The sequence below is a fragment of the Plecotus auritus genome (genome assembly GCF_963455305.1).
Source record: "Plecotus auritus genome assembly, chromosome: 3".
Classification (NCBI taxonomy): Eukaryota; Metazoa; Chordata; class Mammalia; order Chiroptera; family Vespertilionidae; genus Plecotus; species Plecotus auritus.
In genome coordinates, this window is record NC_137772.1 from 42,110,037 (window position 1) to 42,132,383 (window position 22,347).

The 22,347-nt window shown below is 41.9% G+C and overlaps 1 protein-coding gene across 9 annotated transcripts in view; it reads right to left on the reverse strand.

The window, feature by feature from the left end:
• The window catches only part of CLYBL (citramalyl-CoA lyase), a 231,246-nt gene that overhangs the window by 11,242 nt on the left and 197,657 nt on the right, over positions 1-22,347 (reverse strand). For 2 of the 9 annotated variants that reach the window (XM_080658600.1, XM_080658595.1), the window contains 2 exons: positions 6,472-6,591; positions 5,360-5,484 (listed from right to left, as the gene is read on the reverse strand). In XM_080658600.1, coding sequence (XP_080514726.1) covers positions 6,496-6,591 — 96 coding nt within the window. In that variant the 3' untranslated portion in view covers positions 5,360-5,484; positions 6,472-6,495. Of the gene's footprint in view, positions 1-2,233; positions 2,560-4,953; positions 5,084-5,359; positions 5,505-6,471; positions 6,592-22,347 lie in introns of those variants that run through there. The other 7 variants (XM_080658602.1, XM_080658597.1, XM_080658596.1 and 4 more) reach the window with 5 other exon arrangements.

Below are 22,347 nucleotides of genomic sequence, written 5' to 3' on the forward strand. Positions count from 1 at the left end.
GGGCCAGGTCCAGCTTTCTATATGTTTGCATGTTGCACACACAGTATGAGAAAGAAATTGATTTTGATCAGTGGAGAAGTCTAATATAGCTACAGGATTCTCCTCCCTCCCCCATTAGGTAGGCACAGGTGACTGGGGAGTGGATTTTCTACTCTATATGGTAATAGAAAGCTCTGTCTTTGATTTAAGGTTCAGCAGTTATACTCAGCAAAGTGTGGTTCCCTCTGCCCTTTCTGAATGGGTTGATGCCTGAACAAGAGCTCATATCGGAGAAAAGCATCTCAAATTGACCACATTCTGCCCTGAGGCCGAGCACAGCTTTGCAGTTCCCTTTGTGAGGCCAAGGGGAGAAGGGGCCAGGGCCCAGAAAGTGTCTGTTCCCTCAGCAAGGCTGACAGGCTGTTGACAAACACCCACAGCTGACTTCACTCCTCAGACCCCAGGCAGGACCCTGGTTTCAGGACTGCAGCCTCGCTGAGCTCCCAGGGGCCAGAAGAAGAGCGGAGAAGGAGATGAAATAGGTGAAGAGAGTGGCTGGTGTTTAAAGCCTACGGTGTGTAGTTTCCCAAGGTTTTAAATTGTTAATTTGACCTCTTTGTTATTATCACGGCTGTGGCCGATGGCTCTTCTTTCCGTGTTGGCATCTGACAGTATTTTAGCCTTTGCTCCTCCCGTGACTTCCCACAGGAGCATCTTAATTTTAAAAGTGCATCCGAATAGCGTCAACAACAAAAATAAACTTGAAAAAATAAAGTAATTGTTGACAGAAAATAAAATAAATACAATAAACAAAAGTACACCTGGAACCAGTCCTAGACTTCTAGACTAGCTGCCTGGAACCCAGACAGGCTCAACAGATGTTTGTGGAGTGAATAAACGTATGAAGTGATTCTCTTGAAAAAGTTCAGCGAAATCTGGACTTCCAGCAAGGTGGTTTAAGAAAGAAATCATCAACCCCCCTTGGGATTATTACTAAAGTATATAGTCTATGCATTTGAAAGGAAAATCTGCAAAGGTGATTTTAGAGTTTTTTGAAGAAACTCTCAACCAAAAGCTCTCTGAAATGGAATGTTCATTGTTCTGTTCATTCTAATACCGGGTTTGACTAACGTGCATTTCAACTTAATGACTGAAAAGCAAGGGAACCCAGATCTTTCGCGAGTCCCTCGGGCCATGGATCCCACGGATCCCGCTCTGAGCTGGACAGGTTCAGGGTGCAGGGCTCCAGGCAAGGAGACCGGGACCCGGGACATGCGCCTGCCGCTTGCAGGGCCGTAGGTCCTGGTCCTTGTGCCTGGCCCAGGCGCCGACTTCGGGACAGAGGGACTCAGGGGCCGGCCGGTCCCCAGGGCAGGCTCGAGGGCCCCGCGCAGGTGCTGATGCCGGGCCTGTGTGCCCGGGGTGTTGGGGGCCTGGAAGACCCGAGAGGGACGTTATTGTTACACTGTAACGAGTCTGATTAACATGCTCCTGACACTTTCTCTTAGTTTCTTGGGCTCCTAGCAACAGCGCACAAAGGCGCGGGATTGTCCCGGGCTCCGCGGGGACACGGGGCAGCCTTTGATCTGCCACCATTACAGCGGGGCTGCGCGCCAGGCTCGCAGGCTCCGGGCGGCCCGCGGTGGGCACGGTCCCGGCCACCGGCTCCCCGGCCCGCCCCCGCCCTCCGCCCTCCGCCCCCCGCCCCGACGGCCGCTGCGCCCGGAGCGACCACCGAGGGCGGTGCCTGCGGGCCCCCTGCTCTCCGTGTCCGTGCGCTCCCACCTCGGGCCTCGGAGCGCAGGCGGCGGTGGCCGCGGACTCGGCGGGTCCCGGCCCCACGGACGCAGGTCCTTAGACCGGGCTCGCCGGGCCCTTCCCGTCGGAAGCAGCAACAGAACTTTAAATAGAAAAGAAAATTAAATAAAAACTAAAATAAAGAAAAGTTAAAGCGCGAGCAACAAATTTAAAAAGATTTTGTAAAATTAAAAAAAAAATCTCGTGGACGTCAGCCCGCTGAGCTGAAACTGGGTTTGATCGGCAGCAAACCACGACCACAAAAGGCGCTAACGATGATTTCGGTTCCTGCCATCACCGCCCTTTCTTCGTGTCGTTGGCATTTCTCACAGATTCGGGAGGAAATATGCTGCCAAATAATTGCTGGAATGTAAACAAACTTCCAACAACAAAAATCACCCGTCACAGAACAGCAAAAATCTGCCCGATCCCACCGCGCAATATTTAGGCACCAAGTTAGGTATTTGAAAGTAATTTACTTTCCATTTTGTTCGTCCTCTTAACCCCCTCCTACGCCTACCCCGATTTAAAATAAAGCCCGGAAAGAATAACTAAGGTTCTAACATTTAAATGTTGAGGTCGACTAATTACGTTTCCCCTAAATTGCGTGTGAAAACCTCGCGGCGGGAGGGGCTCTGGCTGGGGGGACAGTGCCCCGAGCGTGGGGCCCCAGCTCTGCGGTGACCGACGGGCTCGGGGACCCTCGCCAGTATTAATGTGCACGAGATGCTGCTGATAATCTTAGAGCCTCTTTTGTACCATCGATCGCTTGTCTTCCAAGAACTAGAGGTAAAAATAAAAACGCAAGAAATTTAGCATTCCAAGATAAATGGAAACCATAAAAGTAGAATGTTCTTCAAGTTAAGAAAAAAAAAGTGTGTATTCTTTTGTTTCACTTCTTAAGATGTCGTTAGCAATTCAACATCCCCAAAGAAAATCAGTTTTTCCAGCAGGCAAAACTATTGGGGGCAAAGGTGTTAATGATAATAATTGCGCGTGTATTTTAGTAAAGGGGACAACAACCCTTACATGGTCTTTTCCATTTGCCTAGCAAAATATGCCAGAAAACGAGTTCCTTTGAAATTCAAATCAGAGGTGGGAAGTCTTTCCTTCTGGAGGACACTTTTCCCAGCGGGTCCCAGAGGACAAGCCAGAAGGGCAGCCAGCGGTTGAACACTTGCAAATCTGAAAGGACCAGCTCCCAGATGCCCCGGAACTTCCCAACTTGTGCTCCGGGACAGTGCCTGACTCCACCAGAGTGTCCCTCACCATTTCAATAAAACATGATTGTATTGATATAATCCTCTATACATTAAAATGAGGTTGTCACCGAGTGTCATTAAGACCACAGTAAAACAATGAAGACATTATTGGGCACCCCCCTCAGGCAAGGTATTAGGGGAATAAAACAATCTACACCACACGGGTCCTATTGAGATTAATGAAAAAATTATGCAAAAAAAAGTCTCAATTTCATTTTCCCGTGACAGGGCTTTGCACACATACAGTCAGTCTTGCTTTGCACCTGATGATTTATTAAACTAATCTACAGTGATCACCACTGATGTTCTCAACTCAATCTTGTCCAGGCTCATTTTCTAAGTAATTGTTTCTCATTAGTTCTGATAATGTTTTAATAGTGTTGCCCATAATTTAGGCCCCACGAATTAATAACAGGGGGGTGATATGGCAAAGCGGTTTGTGATGAGCTACACAAAATATAAACAGGTATGTTTTTTTAATTAATCAGATTGACTGCAAAGTCCTCTTTTTGTGGTCCATCCCTAGCACAGAGGAATTCGCCAGGTTGGGCATTGCTATCATGTTAGGTGGGATCTGTTCACCCAGTTCCTCACTCCCTGTGATACCTGTGCCACACCCCCCAAAGAGATGCAGGCGAGAAAACAGAGGGGATACCTTATCTCCCAGCATCTCCTTGCCCTGAAGTTTTATTCTTCAAGGAATGAGGTACAACAGGTATGACTCCCTCCAAACCTTTCCAGAGCCCTCATTAGTCTGCGCTGAGAGTGGGCACTTGGTCCAGATTTTTTGGCTCTAGTGGGTTCCTGACCCTACCATAATCAGGACCAGGGGGTTATAAGGAAGATGATGGATTTGATGCTTAGGGAGATTTAGAGAGCAAGGTGGCTTTGTTTGAACCAAGTGCAGCTTGAGATTAAGGGTGTGGTGACTGTTCCAACATGGTTGGGAACCTAGGAACCCATGGGCCTGTTGGTGATGGGTGTGGAGACCTTGCTGAGGGTACTGCTTTTCCCAAGATCCAAAGGCCTTCACCCCACATCTGAGGTTCCTCACAGGGAGGGCGTGGCTCTCAGTGAGCTCCTGGCTTGAGGAGGCCCCCTGTAGGGTTTGAGGGTTGCCTGTGTAACTGGAGTGGAGACTAGGACATATTGCGCTTTCATCCTATCAGAGCCTGGAGGGGTCATCCGGACCAGCACAGAGGATGGGAAGGGCAGTTGGGTTGAAGTGGAGGGTTGCCTGTGTGGGAACTATGAAAGAAGGTTTTTATTTTCCTCTTTTGCTTAAGACCAGTCCTGCCTACAGTTTTAGCACCCTGAGGGGTGTGTGTGTGTGTGTGTGTGTGTGTGTGTGTGTGTGTGTGTGTACTAGTACACATGACAGGTCAGAATGAGAGGAGGCCTTTGCCTTCTGAGCAGTCCTGTGTCTGTGCTCTGAGCAGAGGGGTCTGATGGTGTGGACACCTGTAGTCCTAGATTACCCTTGTGCACACCTGGCTACCAGCCTAGGTGGGCACAACTGCAACAACAAGGTGGGGTGGGGACTGCTCCTCCTGTAACTGCCGTCCACTGTTCCTGTCTGCAGTCCTGAAGCCCAGTGTGGCTGGAGGGCATCTTTCTCCTTACAGCCCCTTTGCATGCGGAGAGGGCTATCTCCCACCTTCTTTTCCTGCTAACTCTGAAGCATCACAGAGGACCAAGGTGAAGGTGACAGTGCTCTCATGAGTTGTTGGAGGGGGTGCATCAAGGAGGGGAGATGCACTGCCCAAGGCAGGCCAGGACTGCCAGGCACACACCTTCTTGATTTAAGAGCTGACTTCAAGGATCCTATGCTTGGGGATATTAGTTGGTTTCTCAAGAACGTGTTTCCACAGAACCGTCCTGCTGGGTCAGGTTCCTCTGGTGTTCCCGGCAAAGCTGTTTGCCCCTTCCTGCTGAGCACTGGTGGGTGGGTATGGCAGGATAACATGCGGGCCTCCCCACTCCGCTTTGGTTCCATGGTGCCTTTCCTTGAGTATAACCTTCAATTCTACTCCCCTCTGGGCTTCCTGTTGGAATGGAAGAGGTAGAGGAAAAGTAGACCCCTGGTTGAGGTACACACTAAGGGCCACATAGGAAATAAACAAAAAGGACAGAGGAGGAGGTGAAAAATGAAAATAAAAAACAAACTGTTTTCTATTTACAAATTTAAATAAACAGAACAGCCTTCCCTGCGGTGTTTGTCTAAGAGTAGCAGCCTTGCTGCTGTGTAGGTCATGAAAAGGTTGGTGTAGAGTTTAAAACTTCCCATTCTGTTAATTTCTTAAAGAACAGTCGCCAGAGTCTCGACACAAAAGCTCATGATTTAATGAGGAGCAGAAACAAAATCTCTGATTGTTGGTGTTTCAAATTTCATTGGCGTCCTCTGGCAAACACAAGTTGATCCTCCGCAGCTTCAATACCCTTTAGCCTTCAATATAAGAGCACATGCTGAATAGGGAAGAATGGCCGGTTGTTATGTTTATTTACCCTTCCTACAAGCTGGGTTAACCTCTTCAAAACAGCTTTACTAAGCCCGTTAACCACACCACCCATCTGACCCGCAGCCGCATCTCTAATGTGATGCAAATCTCACAGGGCACCATGTGCACCAGCTCAGTGCATTGTGTCTTCGCAGAGGCTACAAGTTTATTGCTGAGGGGCCTGTCCCGGCCATACATTTACAGGGGAAATGGCCTCAATGGCAAACAGTTAAATGGGAAATAAAGGGGATAGATGGATGGTCTTGTGTTTCTTCGCATTTATTTTTTAATTGCTGGTAATTGTTGACCCGAAGCATTTGCCTGGGATGCGGGCTTTCTTAGTCACCACCTAGTGGTTCAAGGATTATCCATGTTTCATTTTGGGGGGTGGAGCTTAACAGTCATCAGTTTTGAAGATGTATTTTTAGAGATATTTATATAAACCAAGATGATAATCAACTTTTCTATGCCATCTCTGTTGTTTTTATGAGATTTCTAGTGAAATGAACACAAACTCTTCCTTTAGTTATTATTTTTTAAAAGCCTGGCCCTTCTTAAAATTATTTATGGGGTCAAGTGAGCAAATGAACACCATGGGAAACATCTAAGGTGAGGAGGGTGAAGGGAGTACACCTATTTGGGAAAGACCTGTTTCATTAAAGATCTAACTTCCCCTTCCAGCCCACCTTTCCCTACTATTTTATCTCCTTGTGAAATAATGAGTCCATTAATGAACAATAAAATCATAAGCTTGGAACCAAAAAGAAGAAGGTTCATTTTCAGAGGAGTAACTGGCCAGTGAGGTAACGACAACCACGAGAAACTGTGATTAACATGAACTGTAAGTGGAGAAAGGTTTCAATCTGGCATACTAACAAGTTGCCTTGAGTATTATGGTCTGTCTTTAAGAAATCCACTGTATATGTTCAGCCCACCTGATGAGAGCTTGATTTAGCAGATCATTTTTCCTTGATGGATGTGGCAAGCGTAACAATGTTCTGGGCCTGCTTCAGTAATGGCATGTCGATCATACTCCCTCGGAAAGTAAAGGCTCCCTGGAAAACAGAGAATACAAACTTCCTGAAAGAAAGCTTGGAAATTACAGGTTTCCTTTAGGCACAAGAACATTTCAGATTCCACCTGAATTATACTGACTTTCCAACCCAACTTTTGAGAAAGCCAAAGAAAATTACAGGGGAACGATTTTTTTTCCCTTCTAAAGAGGAAAAAAAAATCTTGTAGCATTTTAATGGAGTGGAAAAACATCAGACACAAGGTATTGGAAACTGTTCATTTAACTCTTGAAATCAAGCAGGAAACAGCTGTGGAAGGAAAAGGTAAATATTTCCTTATAGGTTTTGAAATATTGTATAGAACTTTAAAAACAGTAAAATGCACTGACAACTGAATACTATTTGAAAAATAAATGTATGATCAGGTTAACTTGCTTCTTGCTATAACATAATTGAGGGGTAACACTATCAGGGGATGAGAAAATGTAAGGCAGGATTATACTGAGTAAAAAGAGATTCCTCTGTTGGTAGACATTTGCAGGACAGGATTAGACTGACAAGGGACATGAGCCTGTAACCAAAAAATCACAGGGCTGTTGAATGGCAAGACTGGAAAGAATCTCTGAGATCTGATTTACCCACATTTTACAGATTCATTTTTTAAAACTTTCTGGAAATACTTATTGAATGCATCATGTGATCTAGGTCCTGTTCTAGATGAGGAAACAGGTCAAGACGATTAGGATATGTTAGAGCAGGGGCTAATACTTGGATCTCAGAACTTCAAGCCTTTATCATAGACCCCCCCATTAACAAGGTAGTTCTTAGTGCTTCAGAAAAAGAAAAACTTAATGGACAGAAGGTAGCATGCCCAGATTGTAAGTTAATTTTGGATATTTATGTTCTTTTAATCACTTCTTTTTGCTGTTTGCAATCACAACTCTTCATCTTAATTCATGGCAAGGATGCTGGTGTGAGTGGAAAGCAGATGATCTTTTGAGACCTGGAAGTGGATTAGAAAATCAGTCCTAGCTGATTGATTGCATATATTACCATCTACTTCTGGATTTCACAAGTACTATCTGTCAACAGTCAATGCTGTCCTTATTCAGGACTTCCTGGACGGGTCTCCTGGGCTCTCTAGAAATCTTCATCTCCCACAATAACACCGAGATCTACATAGGATGGAGGTAAAATAAAATTGGCAGGGAATCCTTAGCAGTGACTTCAGAATTTATCTTTCAATCAACAGAGAGGCTTAAAAGCCACTAGGATTAGAATTTTCACCAGGACTGTCATGTACCACACACAATGTTTCAGTCAGTGACCAAGACCATATATATGATAGTGGTGCCCTAAGATTATAATGAAGCTAAAAAATTCCTATCGCCTAGTGATGTCACAGCCATTGTAATACAATAGTGCAACACATTACAACTGCCTACAGTATCCAGCACAGTAATATGCTGGACAGGTTTGTAGGCTATACCTCATAGCCTAGGGGTGTAGTGGGCTATACCATCTAGGTTTGTGTAAGTGCTCTCAATGGTATTCGCACAACAATGAAAGAGCCTAATGACGTATTTCTCAGAAAGTATCCTAATAGTTAAGTGACGCATGGTGTATTGCTTAACCTTCCCAGCCTTGAAATGATAAATCTGACTCATATGAACACCTGCATGGACTAAAATCTGTCATCTCTTACCCTCTTATTTTTCCATTTATATCCCCAGATTGGCCTGTGACTAATTTCATTCATCCTAGAACTAATTTTGGTCAGCTCTGTGACTATGATGAATTTTATGAATTTGGTAGAAGTTCCAAGGATGTTCCGTGCGTTAGCATGAGACGTGAAATCAGAGTATGAGTCTCATGCTGTTTTACAAGGCAATAGTCTAGTTTCCTTATTGGAGTCAATGATGAAGACCAAAGGCCTCCTGGTTACCCGCCCTCCGAGTGGATTACGGCCCTGTAAAACAGCACATCTGTCCTGCCAAGGCTGAAATAATAGACTGGCGAGATGACATTAGCATAGATGCACATGAAATCAAAACAATGCACAGAGAATCAAAATGACGACTTTGGGTCTATGCCACGTTCCCCGAATCTGCTCTGGGTTCCACATGCATATCAAAGAGGCAGAATATTCCATGTAGTGTTTTAAGACAGAAGACACCATTTCTTTCTTCTACGGTGGCAGATTTTGCTTAACTTCCTTTACGAAGCTTAAACTGGAAAACAAAATTCAACGTTTTTGTTCTTTGTTCCTTCGTCTCAGCAAATTGAGGATTTTAGGGTTAAGAATTAGAAGCCCACCATGAATATTCCCCTGCTTTCTCACATATCAACCAACAATATGGGTTGGTTTTTTAACATATGGATCTACCTGTGAAATGTGAATGGGCTGTTGGTCAGGATTTAGAAAAATGCAGTTTGTCAAAAGCTGCTTGGATCTGTAGGGAGGGTTGGAAACATTCCTTAATAAGCGGTTACAGGTAAGTTTCAGTTTCACAGCCCCATGCATTCCTGAGAAAGTGGCACACATACCATTTGCAAAGTAAAGGAACTTCCATCAGCATGAAGATTCAGGCTATCATTTGGTTTAAATAGTAACTCACTCATGGTTAAAGACCTTAAGAACCATGACTAGAACAACAGTAATAGCTATAACTTTTTGAGCAGTTGCTAGCCTAGCACCAGACATTTTATTTCATGTAATGCTCATAACAATAGTGGGAGGTAGATACTATTACCCATCCCCATTGACAATATTTTTTTCTATTTCTTTTTAATTGTGGTAAAAACATAACCTAAAATTTACCATTTCAACCATTTTTAAGTGTACAGTTCAGTAGTATTAAGCATATTCACATTGTTGTGTAATCGATTTCCAGAACTTTTTCATCTTGCAAAAGTAAAACTTGGTCAGTTCCTTTTAAACAACTACTCCCCAGTTCTCCTTCCCTAGCCTCTAGCAATCACTGTTCTGCTTTCTGTTTCTATGGATTTCTATTCATCCCTATTTTATTGCTGAGGAAACTGAGGCACAAAGAATTGAAGGAACTTGTACCTGTTTGCCCTCTAGCTAGTAGATGCAGAAGTGGGAAAATCCTGGCTCTCTCTGATTCGAAGCAGGTGTCCCTGGCTTACACCCTGGGCTTGTCGATTGAGAAGTGTTCTCTTGAGTGGGTTCCCTGACCACCTGAGTCAGAATCACCAAAGGGGGAGGGCCGCTTGTTAAAATGCAGACTCTCAGGCTGGATCCCATGTGGTTTGATGCAGAAGGTCTGTGGGTTGGCAGGAATTCTCTGATGATTCTAATGCACGTTTGAGTTTGAGAAGTTCTGTATTTTAGGTCCCCTGGGTAGATGGTTAGGCTGGCTTTGAAATGGATACAACTCCATCCCTGCCCTCAAGTTGCTTACAGTTTGCTAGAGGAGACAGGGAAGGAAGAAGCAGGTACAATATAATGCAATAGAATGAGAGGAAAAGCCAGTGTGATGAGCACAGAGCGACTGAATCGGCTGCCCTTCCCAATCAGGATCGTTGCTGCCAGTTGCACAGTTCACTGAGATATGATGTCGTGTACCTACAGCATGCCAGGCATTCCTCATTAGAGTTGCCATGGAGCTCCTTGCGCAATGGGCTTTTATTCTACAATTACCTATTGAGTTACTGTGACAAATGACTGATCAATTGCTTTGGCACATTTTACTACATATATGCCTGTGGTTTCAGTCTCCTGGATGTGAAGGGCGGTATCACCTTAGAATGAGCCTGGTGGCAAGTTAGGCATCGAAATCACGTCAACATTATTAGACCCTGAAGTTCTTCATGGCAGGGAGAATCTGACTTACAATTTGATTGCAAAAGTATTGATGATGGTGGTGGTGATGACAATAGTAAACATATCTATGGGAAATAGTCATATTTTGCATTTCTGGCACTTAGTACTTAAGATATTTTTTCTTTAGTACTCAAAGAATAATTTTTTAGAAACCATAATTTGATCTAATGCTTTCAAATAACTTTTTTGGGCATTCCAGGAGTTCTCTCTGGCACTTTCCAATGACGGAGTTGCTGCAATTCACTGTGAGGGGGATTTCTCTGTCGGCTTTAATGATAGCATTTGAGCACAGCTGTTACAGTCCTTCTTTTTCAGGGTGACACTCTTCCTCTGTGACGCTAAGTCTTACACCCAGCAAATTAATTATTTACCTCACAACAGTTCCCAGGGAATTCCTAAAACTATTAGTCAGCGTTGGCCATTATCAAATTTCTCTACAAGATCTTGGTTGTGTCTCTACCTGCAAAATCCTCTCAGCCCAGCCATGACCTCCTGCGATACAGCTTCCATATACACAGAGCCACCTGCTCCGTGATGCTCCTCACAATGGGTGGAGATGATGCTCTGGCTGACACTGTTTCATTCTCATTCTTTCTTTCCAATTTTTGCAACTTGGAGAGTCCTTGGACAGGTCCTAGTATGGCCTTGGTCCCCTCCCAATGTGGTTATGACGCTCCTTTTAAGGATGTGAGTTTGGCTGCTTGTTACTCAAAGCTCAGGGCTAAGCTGCCTGGCTCCCAGGCTGGTGAGATCTCACGGGGAGAGTGCTGGACGCTTAACAGGGGAGTCACCCCTTCCTAATTGGGATCATGCTGTAATTTTTATAAAACATCAGGCCGGATCTCCATGTGCTTAAACCTTGTTTTGGCTCACTTTGGACTTACAGAATCAAATGCAATGCTCCCCTGACCAGGGCCGGCCCTGCCTCTGCTCTCGGCCTCCTCTCCTGCCAGTGCAGCCACACACACACACACACACACACACACACACACACACACACACACACCCCTTGGTACCTCTCGCACACACTGTTCTCTGCTCTGAAGGCCCTTTCCATGTCTATCTGGCAAATTTCTCGTGCTTCAAGGCACAGAAATATCACAAGCATTTCTAGACTTCCTTGTAGGGCTAATCCCATGCCTTCCTTTCCTTAGGCAGCCTCCCTTTATAGCCCCTGTCACACTCTTTTGTAATTACCTGTTTACATTATTATCTTTCGCACTTTTTCTTGAGGGGAGGGGTCCAGTCTCATATTTCTTTGACGTTACAGAACCTAGTACCCAAAACATGGTTCAGAGTGGAGTTGGGTTCTTTAGTGGGGCTGGAGTGGGGTGACTGGGTGGGCCATGGCCTGGGAAGATAGAATTTATCTTGTGTTTTTCCTTTCCTTATCTGCTGACACCTTTCTGTACCACTCAATCTTTCCCTGGTCACGTAATACTCACTGGTCAGTTGGCTCATATTTGCTGAGCCTCCAGTTGACACAGTGTCTAACCTCAACAAATGTGATGCTGGGTTGAGGTCAGGTTAGCTTATGCAAATGACTTAAAAGTTAAAATGCAAGTGAGTATGTTATATTCGTGGTGCAAAGACAGAGGAGCCACCGAGAGAAGGAGCCATCGAAACAGGGATGGTTTGGCCCGGGAAGGGCTTCGAGGAACAGGTACTTTTAAAGTCATGTGTAGAAGGTCAGGGATGCCAAATGAAGGTCAAGAGCGGGGTGGGGGAGACTGAGAGTGGGGTTGGCTTTGTCTCTGTCCCTCAGGAGTCCCATGTGCTTCTGGTTGTCAGTGACTCAACAGATTAAGCAAAATGAAGGACCAGTGTGAGATGCAGGACGTTTCTATGGCTCTGTCGGTGGGTGAAGGGTTTTCTCTAGGGCCCGAGGAAAGGGAGCCCAAACTAGCCCAAATTAAAGCAATCTGAAGACAGAAAACATTTAAAAATATTGGTTCTGCTCCTCATCAGCTGCTTGACTGTCTGTATGACAAAGCACAGCACGTAAGACAGTCTCTGCTGGATGAAGCAGGACTGGGGACCCCCTGGATCCCTTTGCTCTTGCTGAACCCCTGGTGAGCCCAGACTGGCTCCTTCCTGGACCCTAAGGAGAGGAAGTTGAACCACCTGTTTCCTTTCCTTTATTCTGGGCACTTTCCCTCTGCCCAGGGGTGGTCTGGGTACCCAACAGTGGGAAAGCTAAGAGCTGGCACTGCTGAGTGAGACCGTCATGGATGGGCTGACCCCCTCGCCCCCCCACAAACACAGATGGCTCTCTGGCGCCAGGAGAGGGGTTGGGGAGTGGGTGGAGGATGTTCATCCTCCCTTGAGGAGGAAATCTCAAGATTCTCTCAGCAACTGTGGTTTATACACTACAAGCTATACCCTCAGTAAGCCCTAGAATATTCATTTCCAAGCTAAAAATGGGACGGGTGCAATCTTACTAGGAAGACCCATTACCAAAAAAAAAAAAAAAGAGGGTTCATCTGATGGTACTTTATACTTTTACAAAATATTTTCAAAGACATTTTCTCACTTGTAGTAGGGAAGGCATGCTTGTTTCTGATTAATAGATGCAAAAACTGAGGTACAGTATTAATTTTTTTAAAGGAACATATGAGAAGGAGAGGACTAGAATCTAAGGCTTTTCATCCAAAATCTCAAACTCTTCCCACTAATATATATATCTTAAAGTATAGCTTTAAACGATGGTACCTGTGGTTATATACAAAAATTTTATATATAATCAATTAAAGTATACTATATACTTTAAAATTTTATTTTGATGTGATTTATAAAAAATAAACAGCATATGTAAATGGTTATTTCAGAGATATTACTTAGGATGAAACTGAAAAAAATGATATATAGGTAAGGTGCAGATAAGTAAATATGTGAAAATACAGTTTTAATAACTGAATTGGGAACTATTAAAATATAACAAGCTTCCACCCTGAGTTTCCATTTGAAAGCTCTTACTATAATTATTTTGATATGAGAAATACCAAAGGATATTTTCAGTGGGAAAAAACTTAATTATATATATGTGAATGACATTTTAAGTCCTGAAAAGAAACCCAAAACATTTATAAGGAGGATTAAAGACATTGACATTTCATCCTTACATATGCGTCTGAATGTCAGAATAAACATATTTTAAAATTGCCAGGACAAGAGTAAAAGGATATTATTGAAGACTTGGGAAATAGAGAACATTTTTTTAACACTTTAAATTGTAGTGATAATTTGATAGATATTTTAATACTGTTCAGAATGAAAATTCAATACTATTTACATCTATGGTCAGAGAATTTACAGATGCTAATGTAGCTCTACATGGAATTTCTAAAAGTTCTACTGAAGCCATTCAACACGGACAATAACCCACATTGGGCTGATCTCTCAATCAGCCCAATGTGGGTTATTGGCATGGCAATTCTGACAGATGACTTTCCATGACTTTTGATGGGGAAGCCTTTCAAATGATTCATGAGAATAAAACAGTTGGAATATCTGAAGGGGGCTAGTTTCGTACCTGATTGGGGGATGCAGTGACAATTCAGGCCTGTTGAACTGCTTGGGATGGTGCTTTCTGCCATTGCCTAGGAGCGCAGCCTCAGGGAGTGTGAGGTGCTGGGGATCCTGCATCCTGGGCAGCCTATGGAATTTATTTTCCAAGTTCTGAAAGGTGGAAAAGCCTGGAGAAGCTCCCTCTTCATCCCTCCCATCCTTCCCCCTGTGGCTCTCGGCTGTAAAAAGCAAAACCATCAATGGAGACCTGAATGGATGGCCAAGTCTGCTCCCCGGTAGACCCTCCTGCCAGGTCAGTGCTGGCCTGAGGGCACCAGGGGCCACCTGGCAAGCAGCCCCTCTGTGACTTCCCACCAAACAGAAACAGGCAACTCTGCAGGATGGGCACATTCTGAGGTGGTATTCAGCAACTGCTGCTGAGACAGGAAGTGCACACCGAAACCTGGAGAGAAAGGGACTTGCTTCTCTGGGTTCTTCCGCTTGAGGCCCCTGGATGCAGAGGTTAGGAATATGGGCTTCTGGGTCAGCTACATCTGAAACTGAATCCAGACTCTTTCTTTTGCTGTGTGTGATCCGCAGAAAATAATGCTACATTTCTGAGCCTCAGTTTCCTCATTGGACACAGCATCAATATTTGAAAGCAAATATACTTAATAGAATTTAAAAACTCAGACTATCAGCTGGAGGAGGGAGTGGAACAACGGGGAAGGAAGGACAGAGTTTTCAGTGGAGGGTGAACAGGACAAGGAAGTCCTAGCAAAGACAAGCGCCCGTTTATAAAAAAGGAGGAAATTCCTTGGAATGTGGCTAGTGGGTAGAGGTAAAATGAATAGACATCATTAACATTTTGCTTTTTAGAAAGGAATGATTTAGCTTTAACTCTACATAAAAAATGGAAACAGTATTGTACATTAATAAGATTGATTTGGGACTTTACCAACAGTTTTAGGACGTTGGAGGAGAAAAAAAGCAGTAGAAGATTTGGAAAATGAATTTGGCAGGGCAGGTGGAGGTGGCTGAACCACAGGGAGGACAGATTAGGTGAGTGTCTGGGTCGATTATCTTAATACTAGAGGCCCGGTGCACGAAATTCTTATGTGGTTACGGTCCCTAGGTCTGGACTGCGATCAGGGCCATCTTCCCCGGCTGCCCGCAGCCAGCCCCACCCCCTACTACCACCCACCCCCAGTTCCCCATTCGCCATTGGGTGATTGGAGCCTGCCGGCTGTGGGGAGGAGTCAAGAGGTCAGCCGTTTGCCCGCTTGCCGCCCCGCCCCTGCTGTTCGTTCCCCTGTGTGGGGGGCAACTGGTGGGGCGGGGGCCTTGGCCTGGTGCCACCTGCGCCCCCTGCCACCCACCCCTGGTTCCCCATTCACCATTGGGCAATCGGAACCTGCTGGCCGGGGAAAGAGACCGAGAGGTGGTCAGTGCGCCTCATAGTGACTGGTTGAGTGGACGTTCTGGTCATTCCGCTGTCAGGGTCAGTTTGCATATAACCCTTTTATTATATAGGGTTATTATATAGGAGGTTATTATATAGGACTTGACCAGTCCAGAGTCCTCTACTGCCCAGATGGAGGGTCTCAGTGGACCAGAGCCATCCTTACTTCACAAATAGATAGGGAAGACCAAAGGTGCCTTCTGTTTTTAAAATTCTTTTCAGAGTTCACAAAATGTAGGCAGCAAGGTTTATCTTTAAAAATTTTTAGGCAGAATGATCAGACAGAAATAGACACATTTTTGTTTTAAATATCTTTAAGTCTGAAAAAATCAAGCCAAGTTTGTCATATGAAAAGCTACCTACCGAAGTGAAACAATTGGATTTATAAACATGTTACAAAACCTAAAGGAGCTTCCACATTTTCTAGCAAAGTATATATTGTGCATAATTTTCTCAGTTTTTCAATAGGTTTATTGAGGTATAATTTGCATACCATAAGATTCACCATTGTTAAGTGTGTATAATTCGTTGAATTTTAGTAATTATCTAGAGTTCTACAACTATCACTTCCCTCCCAGATTTTTTAATTAGAAATTTTGTCTGGAAAGATTTTTATTTAACAAATAAGTATGTAAATATTTTAAATTTAATTTAGAATATTTCATGTCAAATTTAAGCTGGTATTGCCTATGAGAAAAGCAGGGAATGAAGGCCATTTTATAGCAGCTTGCTGCTAAGACTATTAATGTTAAACTTCTATTTTATACACCTTAGACTATTCTTTCTTGGGAAAACACATCTAAATGAACAAACATTAACTTTAAGGCACTTTAAGGATTTACTAATATACAACTAACTGATAACAATAATGGATGGAATAAATGGTGACAATTTTTTTCTTTGGGTTTTTCTAGAAGGAAACAAAAAGTCAGTATCATATATTCTATAAGTACAATTAATAATTCTTTTTAGCACTGTCAGAAATTTTGAAACCAGTTATCTAACTAGTATTTACTAAACATATACCATGTACCTATTTCTGTCCAAGATACTGCAGGAAGGTAATTGATACAGAATAGAGAATTCTTTACTCTTTAGGGTAGTGGTGAGAATCCCCTCTCCCTTTTATTTTTCATTGGGGTCTACTAACCTAAACAGGGGGAAAAAGAATTCTAGAAAATCTTGGTTTATATATTTTAATACAATTTCATTTACCTGCTTTTAATATTAAAAATAATTTAAAAATTTTAAATAAATACAACAAAAATTAAAAGAATGCTCTAAACTTCTCTATTAAAATTAGTTAAAATGAGAGGAGGCAAGGAATGGTGGTGGGGTATAGCGGTGATGTCGTAAGAAAGAACAATATAAAGAAAAAGAGGAAACAAAAAAGAATTCTTGGAGAGGAAGACAAGGGAAGAACAGGAGACACACACAGAAATACACATATAGAGTCATGCATACTAAGAGGGAGCAATACTGTAAAAGGAAAAGAGACAGAAAGATGTCCAAGGAATAAAGCCATCCCTTATTTAGGTCTTGCTATTGAAGACACTGAAAGCCATGGTGTGTTTGTGCAACCACAGGTGTATCTGAGAACTGACTTGGGGAACCTGCCCTTTGAGGGAGATGAAACAGAGGCCGGGACTAGCTATGGCCTCATTGCCTGAGGCTCACAGTCTACCTTGGGAGACTGAACAACTGGTGACTAATGAAACAGAACAGGGTTTGCAGTGATCAGAGCTGAGAAATCTTTCTGGGGTCCGGCGGGTGGGCAAGTACAGGGCAGAATTGGGAGGGAGGGAGCGATGTGGGAAATCATGGCTGGGAAGGCACAGATACTCTGTGTTCTTTCTTGTCTCATCAGAATTTCTGTTCACAATGCCTCCCCCCCCCCCCCCAAAAAAAAGTGCATGACTAAGAAAATCATGCTAATCTGAACTGAATTCACATTTTGTTTGTGAACAAATATTTTTAAGGTTCTATCTAGTTTTGGTCATTAACATGGGGACTCGCTGTGACCCAAGTGAAACCGCATTTATGCTAACTATGTTCATATCTTCATTTACAAAGTGAGCCCAGAATTCTGGTTGGGGTCTACCATCACCTGGGCTGTGAGTGACCTGGGGCAACTTCCAAACCCTAGTTGGGTCTTGGTGTATTAAGCTGCAAACAGAAGAGATTTGACTAGAAAATTTCTGAGATTTTATCCAACTAAAAAAATTACTTTTTCATTGAATCTGAGTGAAAAAAAAAATCCTGAAAAGTATAAACAAGAATAAAATTATTTTGATTAAAATATACTTAAGAATGTGTTCTAAATTAAGGATGAAGCAAACAGCTTTAAAAGTTATCAGATTTAACCCACACACAAAATGTCTTATCCTCTAATATGGAACCAGCCATTTGTCACTAACACTATGTGAAATAGGATATGATCTACACTGGAATTGTGTCACATTGCTGCAAAATTTGTTGTTAATCAAATTAACCTTAAAGTCACCATTGGCAGACTCTCAGCTTGTCTAAGAATTTGAATTTTTCAAGTCTAAATTATGGCATATAGTTCTAAAAATATTAAATGAATAAGAAATAAAGGGGGACTCGCATGAGTAAGAATCTCAAAGATAGAGTTATGTCCCTTCACCTTTCATTTTCACAGGAAATCACTCCATTTGGATTTTAGTATGCCTGCTTCCAAATAAAGAGGGGAAGGCTGTGGGTGGTGGGAAGCAGGGGTGTGGGAGGGTACATTGTTGTCTATTAGTGGAATCAACCCTTTCAGTTGACAAAGACAACAACCAAATCTGTAGATGGTTTATTTGATCTGCGTGAAAGAGTGGCAGTGGGATTTCTGGCACTTGAATAAGCGGAAACAATATTTTTGGCTAGAGAGACTTCTGAGTTCTCTCAGGGAGCCTTCTAGAAGGCCATCTGGACCAAACAGTATTTCTTTTGTAAAGCTCTGCATTTGGAAACACAAATGAAAGGTGTTCGGGCTGCAATCAGATACCTAAGAAAATAATTTGCTTTCAATATTGGTGTGGAGGGTGTTCCTTGTAATTTTCTAGGTGAAAAACTTACATGAGGAAAAAAAACCACCCTTTTTCTTTTTTTATTAAGATATAAGTTCCTAATTTATATTCCAGTAGAGGATTTGCTTCTGAACACAAACTTACTAATTTGCATTATTGCTTGCTCTAGTGAAATTAGAATGTTTCAGTTATGTGTGTTATTTATAGTCATTATGTCAGATAGTGACCTTGTTTTTGACCTTTAAGTTGATAATTGAACTTAGATTTTAAAGATGAACCTTCCTTGGTTTTTGGCCAGCTTGCAAAGCTGTAACAAACGAAAAATCTTGAAAAAGTTAAATGAAATCCTTCCAAAATAAAATAAAGCATTTATGGCACTGATAGCAATAAACCAGGGTGCTCGGAAAACTGGAAATGAAGCAGAGCCACATTTATAGGCAGATACTGCAGAAATATGAATATTCTAGCAAAGTACCTTTAAAAATTAGTCACATGTGCTACATTTTGCTATTCTTTAACATTTTTCTGTTAGAGCCTCCATTTGGAAATAAATGGTAAATTCTTATATTAAGATTTCTTAGAATTATCAATCATTTAAAAAAAGCAACTACTTCCTTTAGCTGTCAATTTTGTCCAAGAAGTGATGAATATAGAAACAGAAAAAAACTATCACTGACTTTATCATATAGACATAGTATCATACATACTTGAATGTATATGTAGTATAAATACATGTTACATATATTTATTTGTAAACAAATTATAGTTTCCACTGATATCAACTAATATTAACTAATTATTTACTTGAGATATTTTCATTTCAGTGATCTACTTTTCATACTACATACAATTCTTAGTCAATAAAAAACTGTTAAAATCGTATTTTTAAATAGGCAATACTAAATTTAGTTGATGGAGAATTTTCAAATGTTATGGAATAACATTATTATGAAAAAATGACATAAAAATGAAATTAACTTTCAAAACCCCTTTATAAATTTAAAACAAATTACATGGAAGTGACTTATCCTGGCTAAAATATTTTATTAAGTAATTCAAAGCTAAAATAATTAATCACATGCAGCTTGCATCTCAGAATATATTTTTCTGGAAGGATGAAAGAAAGAATCAAGTTTGATTAACATTATGGATATATATCTCCCAACTGATATCAGCTAAATTAGAAATAATTTAGCTTATGGGAATTAAAATAGGGGCATAGAGTATGTGGAATGTTTAGACATTTTCCAACAGATTTAATAGAAGAAGATGACCTCAGTCCTTAATGTCAATTGGTAACCTAATTCTTATTAGTGGGGACTGGTGTACCAGGCAAATTCTTAAAGTAGTCACAAGTATCATTACCTGTCAAACAGTGACAGATTATTATTTTTTAATGTAAAGTATTTTCATCTGACATTACACTAAGGGCCTCAAACTTGCTTTCCTTAGAACTTCTAATTAAAATAAAACAAGAAAATTCATGTGATACTAGAGACTGAACCCCAATAATTTATCTACTCATGACCTAAGTATTCCCATGAATTTTGTTATTGGGAAAGGGAAAAAAGGGAAGAACTTTTATTTTTGAATAATAATGATAGCTACGTAATAATAATAATTATTATTACTGTAGAAGACACAATTACGCAGCATTAACTGTAAACTTCAGCTATACCTTTGTTCTTAGGGAAGAATGTAATTTAAGATGGGAGCAGGAAGTAGAGAAAAGCAGACATGTAATTTTGCCTTCTTGGGTCATTTCTACTTATAAACATTTCTTGAATGAAGTTTTTCATCAGAGGGGGAAAAAAGGTCTTTCAGAAATTTGTAAGTGTCTCACTGGGACCCAACCATCAGCTTCCCCTCATTGACAGAGTCACCTGTGCTTTGGACAAAGTAACCGAGGGTGTATGTTTTCATCAGTGATTCACATTTGAAATACAACAGATTAGATGTTTGTTGGAAGCAATACTTCCTACAACTGAGCAACCTATTTATACTAAATCTCTGCAAACAGAACCCACATTATTTAAACCCCAAGACCTCTCAAGACCTGGAGTCACCTACCTGCAGACCCTATTTTTGTGGCCAGCCAATTTATAGGCAAAGTGAAAGAAACATGGGAACTGGATAAAACAACCGTGTGTCCCCACTGGAAGCCCCATTACTTGAATCACTTAAACCTTGCTGGACAAAGCACCACGAGAATTTGCTGTCGGAAACAAACCTACACGAATGGGGCAGGGAAGAAATGACCTAATAGTTAGTCTCCCTTCTGCTCCAATCTCTACCCGTCTGTGATAGCAAAAGCTGCCACGCTATTGTGAAAGCTTATGCCCCAACAAGAGGGCATTTCTTATTTTTTAAAAAAAGTTCAGAATTTAACATTTAAGTTGCCATCATCAAAAGGCAAGAACACCCTGAGACGACTTTCCCTGGGAACAACACTTTTAAGATACAATGGAAAAGTGTTGTGTTTTTCTTCATCCAGGAACTTAAATGCCAGTAAAAGAGTGTGTTTCTAGTTGGAATGTTGTTTGCTGGCTACCTGAAATTTAGGGTAACTAGTCCCAAACCATAGCTGCTTACAATGCCAAGTGGCATCCTTTGATGTTATCCAACATGAAACCCAGACTGGAACTCTGCCTGGTCTGCTGTTTTGAGGGCCCACATCCTGCCTCAGTTGATTATTTCAGTTGGAAGTATTCATCACATGCATGTCCTCAGCTGACATAAGGTGCACACAGAGGTGTAGAATTTAGGGAGTGTGTGTGCAAGCAAGCATGGGAAAGAGGAGAGTGGATGGAGTTATTTGCATGTATGAATGAAAAAGTACATGGCTCTTCTCTCTAGATAAATATCTATGTTTCAGGATATGGATTTTTGGGTCAAGACAGAGAAGTGAACATAAAACACAATGTCAAGAATATTTTTCTATGAATTGCAATGTTTTTCCAATGGTCATTACTGATTTGAAATGAGAGGATGCTATTTATCCTGAAAGTGGTATATGTCCAAATGGGATATTACCGTTATCACAGATTCTGTCTTTTGATTTTAAGTGCAAACTTGTACAAAGATGATCTTGTGGGTGTGTGAGGGTGAGCATGAGTGCCTGGTTGGAATTGAAGGCAGGCGTCCATAGTGAGAGGGAGGGAGTGACTCATTTAATATTGTTACTTACTTTCCCAAGTCCTGGGATTTTCAGATGTTTTTATTGCCAGTAGAAAGTGCAAGTGACACTTCTCACACTGATGTCACCAGTTAGTTTTTGCTTTCTGGTTTTTTTTTTTTTTGTTTTTTTTTGGTAACAGGGACTATTTAACCTTTAGAACCTTAATAATGGTTCTAAGTACTTCTGCCTTGGAGGTATTAAAACCTCACTCTTTATGTAAGTAACAAGGGTGAATTTAGATATTACCTCTAGGACAGTTTTGTAAATGCAACTCCCCCCCACCCCTTAAAGGGAGGCACTCGGTATTATTGCAAATAACCTTTAAGATAATTAACTGACAATGCTGCAACTAGCATAAAATCTTCCTTCAGGCGACACCTAATTTAAGTGTTACTGGCACAAAGTGGAGACAGATTGCGCATCACCACTGCAATATTTACATAGCAGAAACCCACAGCGCAGGAAACGCGAGGCTCAATGATGCACTAAATTAGGAACAACCGTGCTCCAGTGTTAATTTGCTTTCCATTCTATCCAAATCTCAGGTCCAGGAATTGGTACAAGTACATATACAACCTCCCACTCTTATATGACTAAACTGGAGGAGATTTTTGTACTTTTCTGCCCCAATGTTAAAGTAACTTGAAATATACTTCTCTCCACAAGAACCATTTGATCAAACTGTGTTTATTTCATTATAACTTGCTCTCACTTTGATCTAAAATTATTTTCATATGACAGCTGCATCAGAGTCTATAGAGAAAAACGA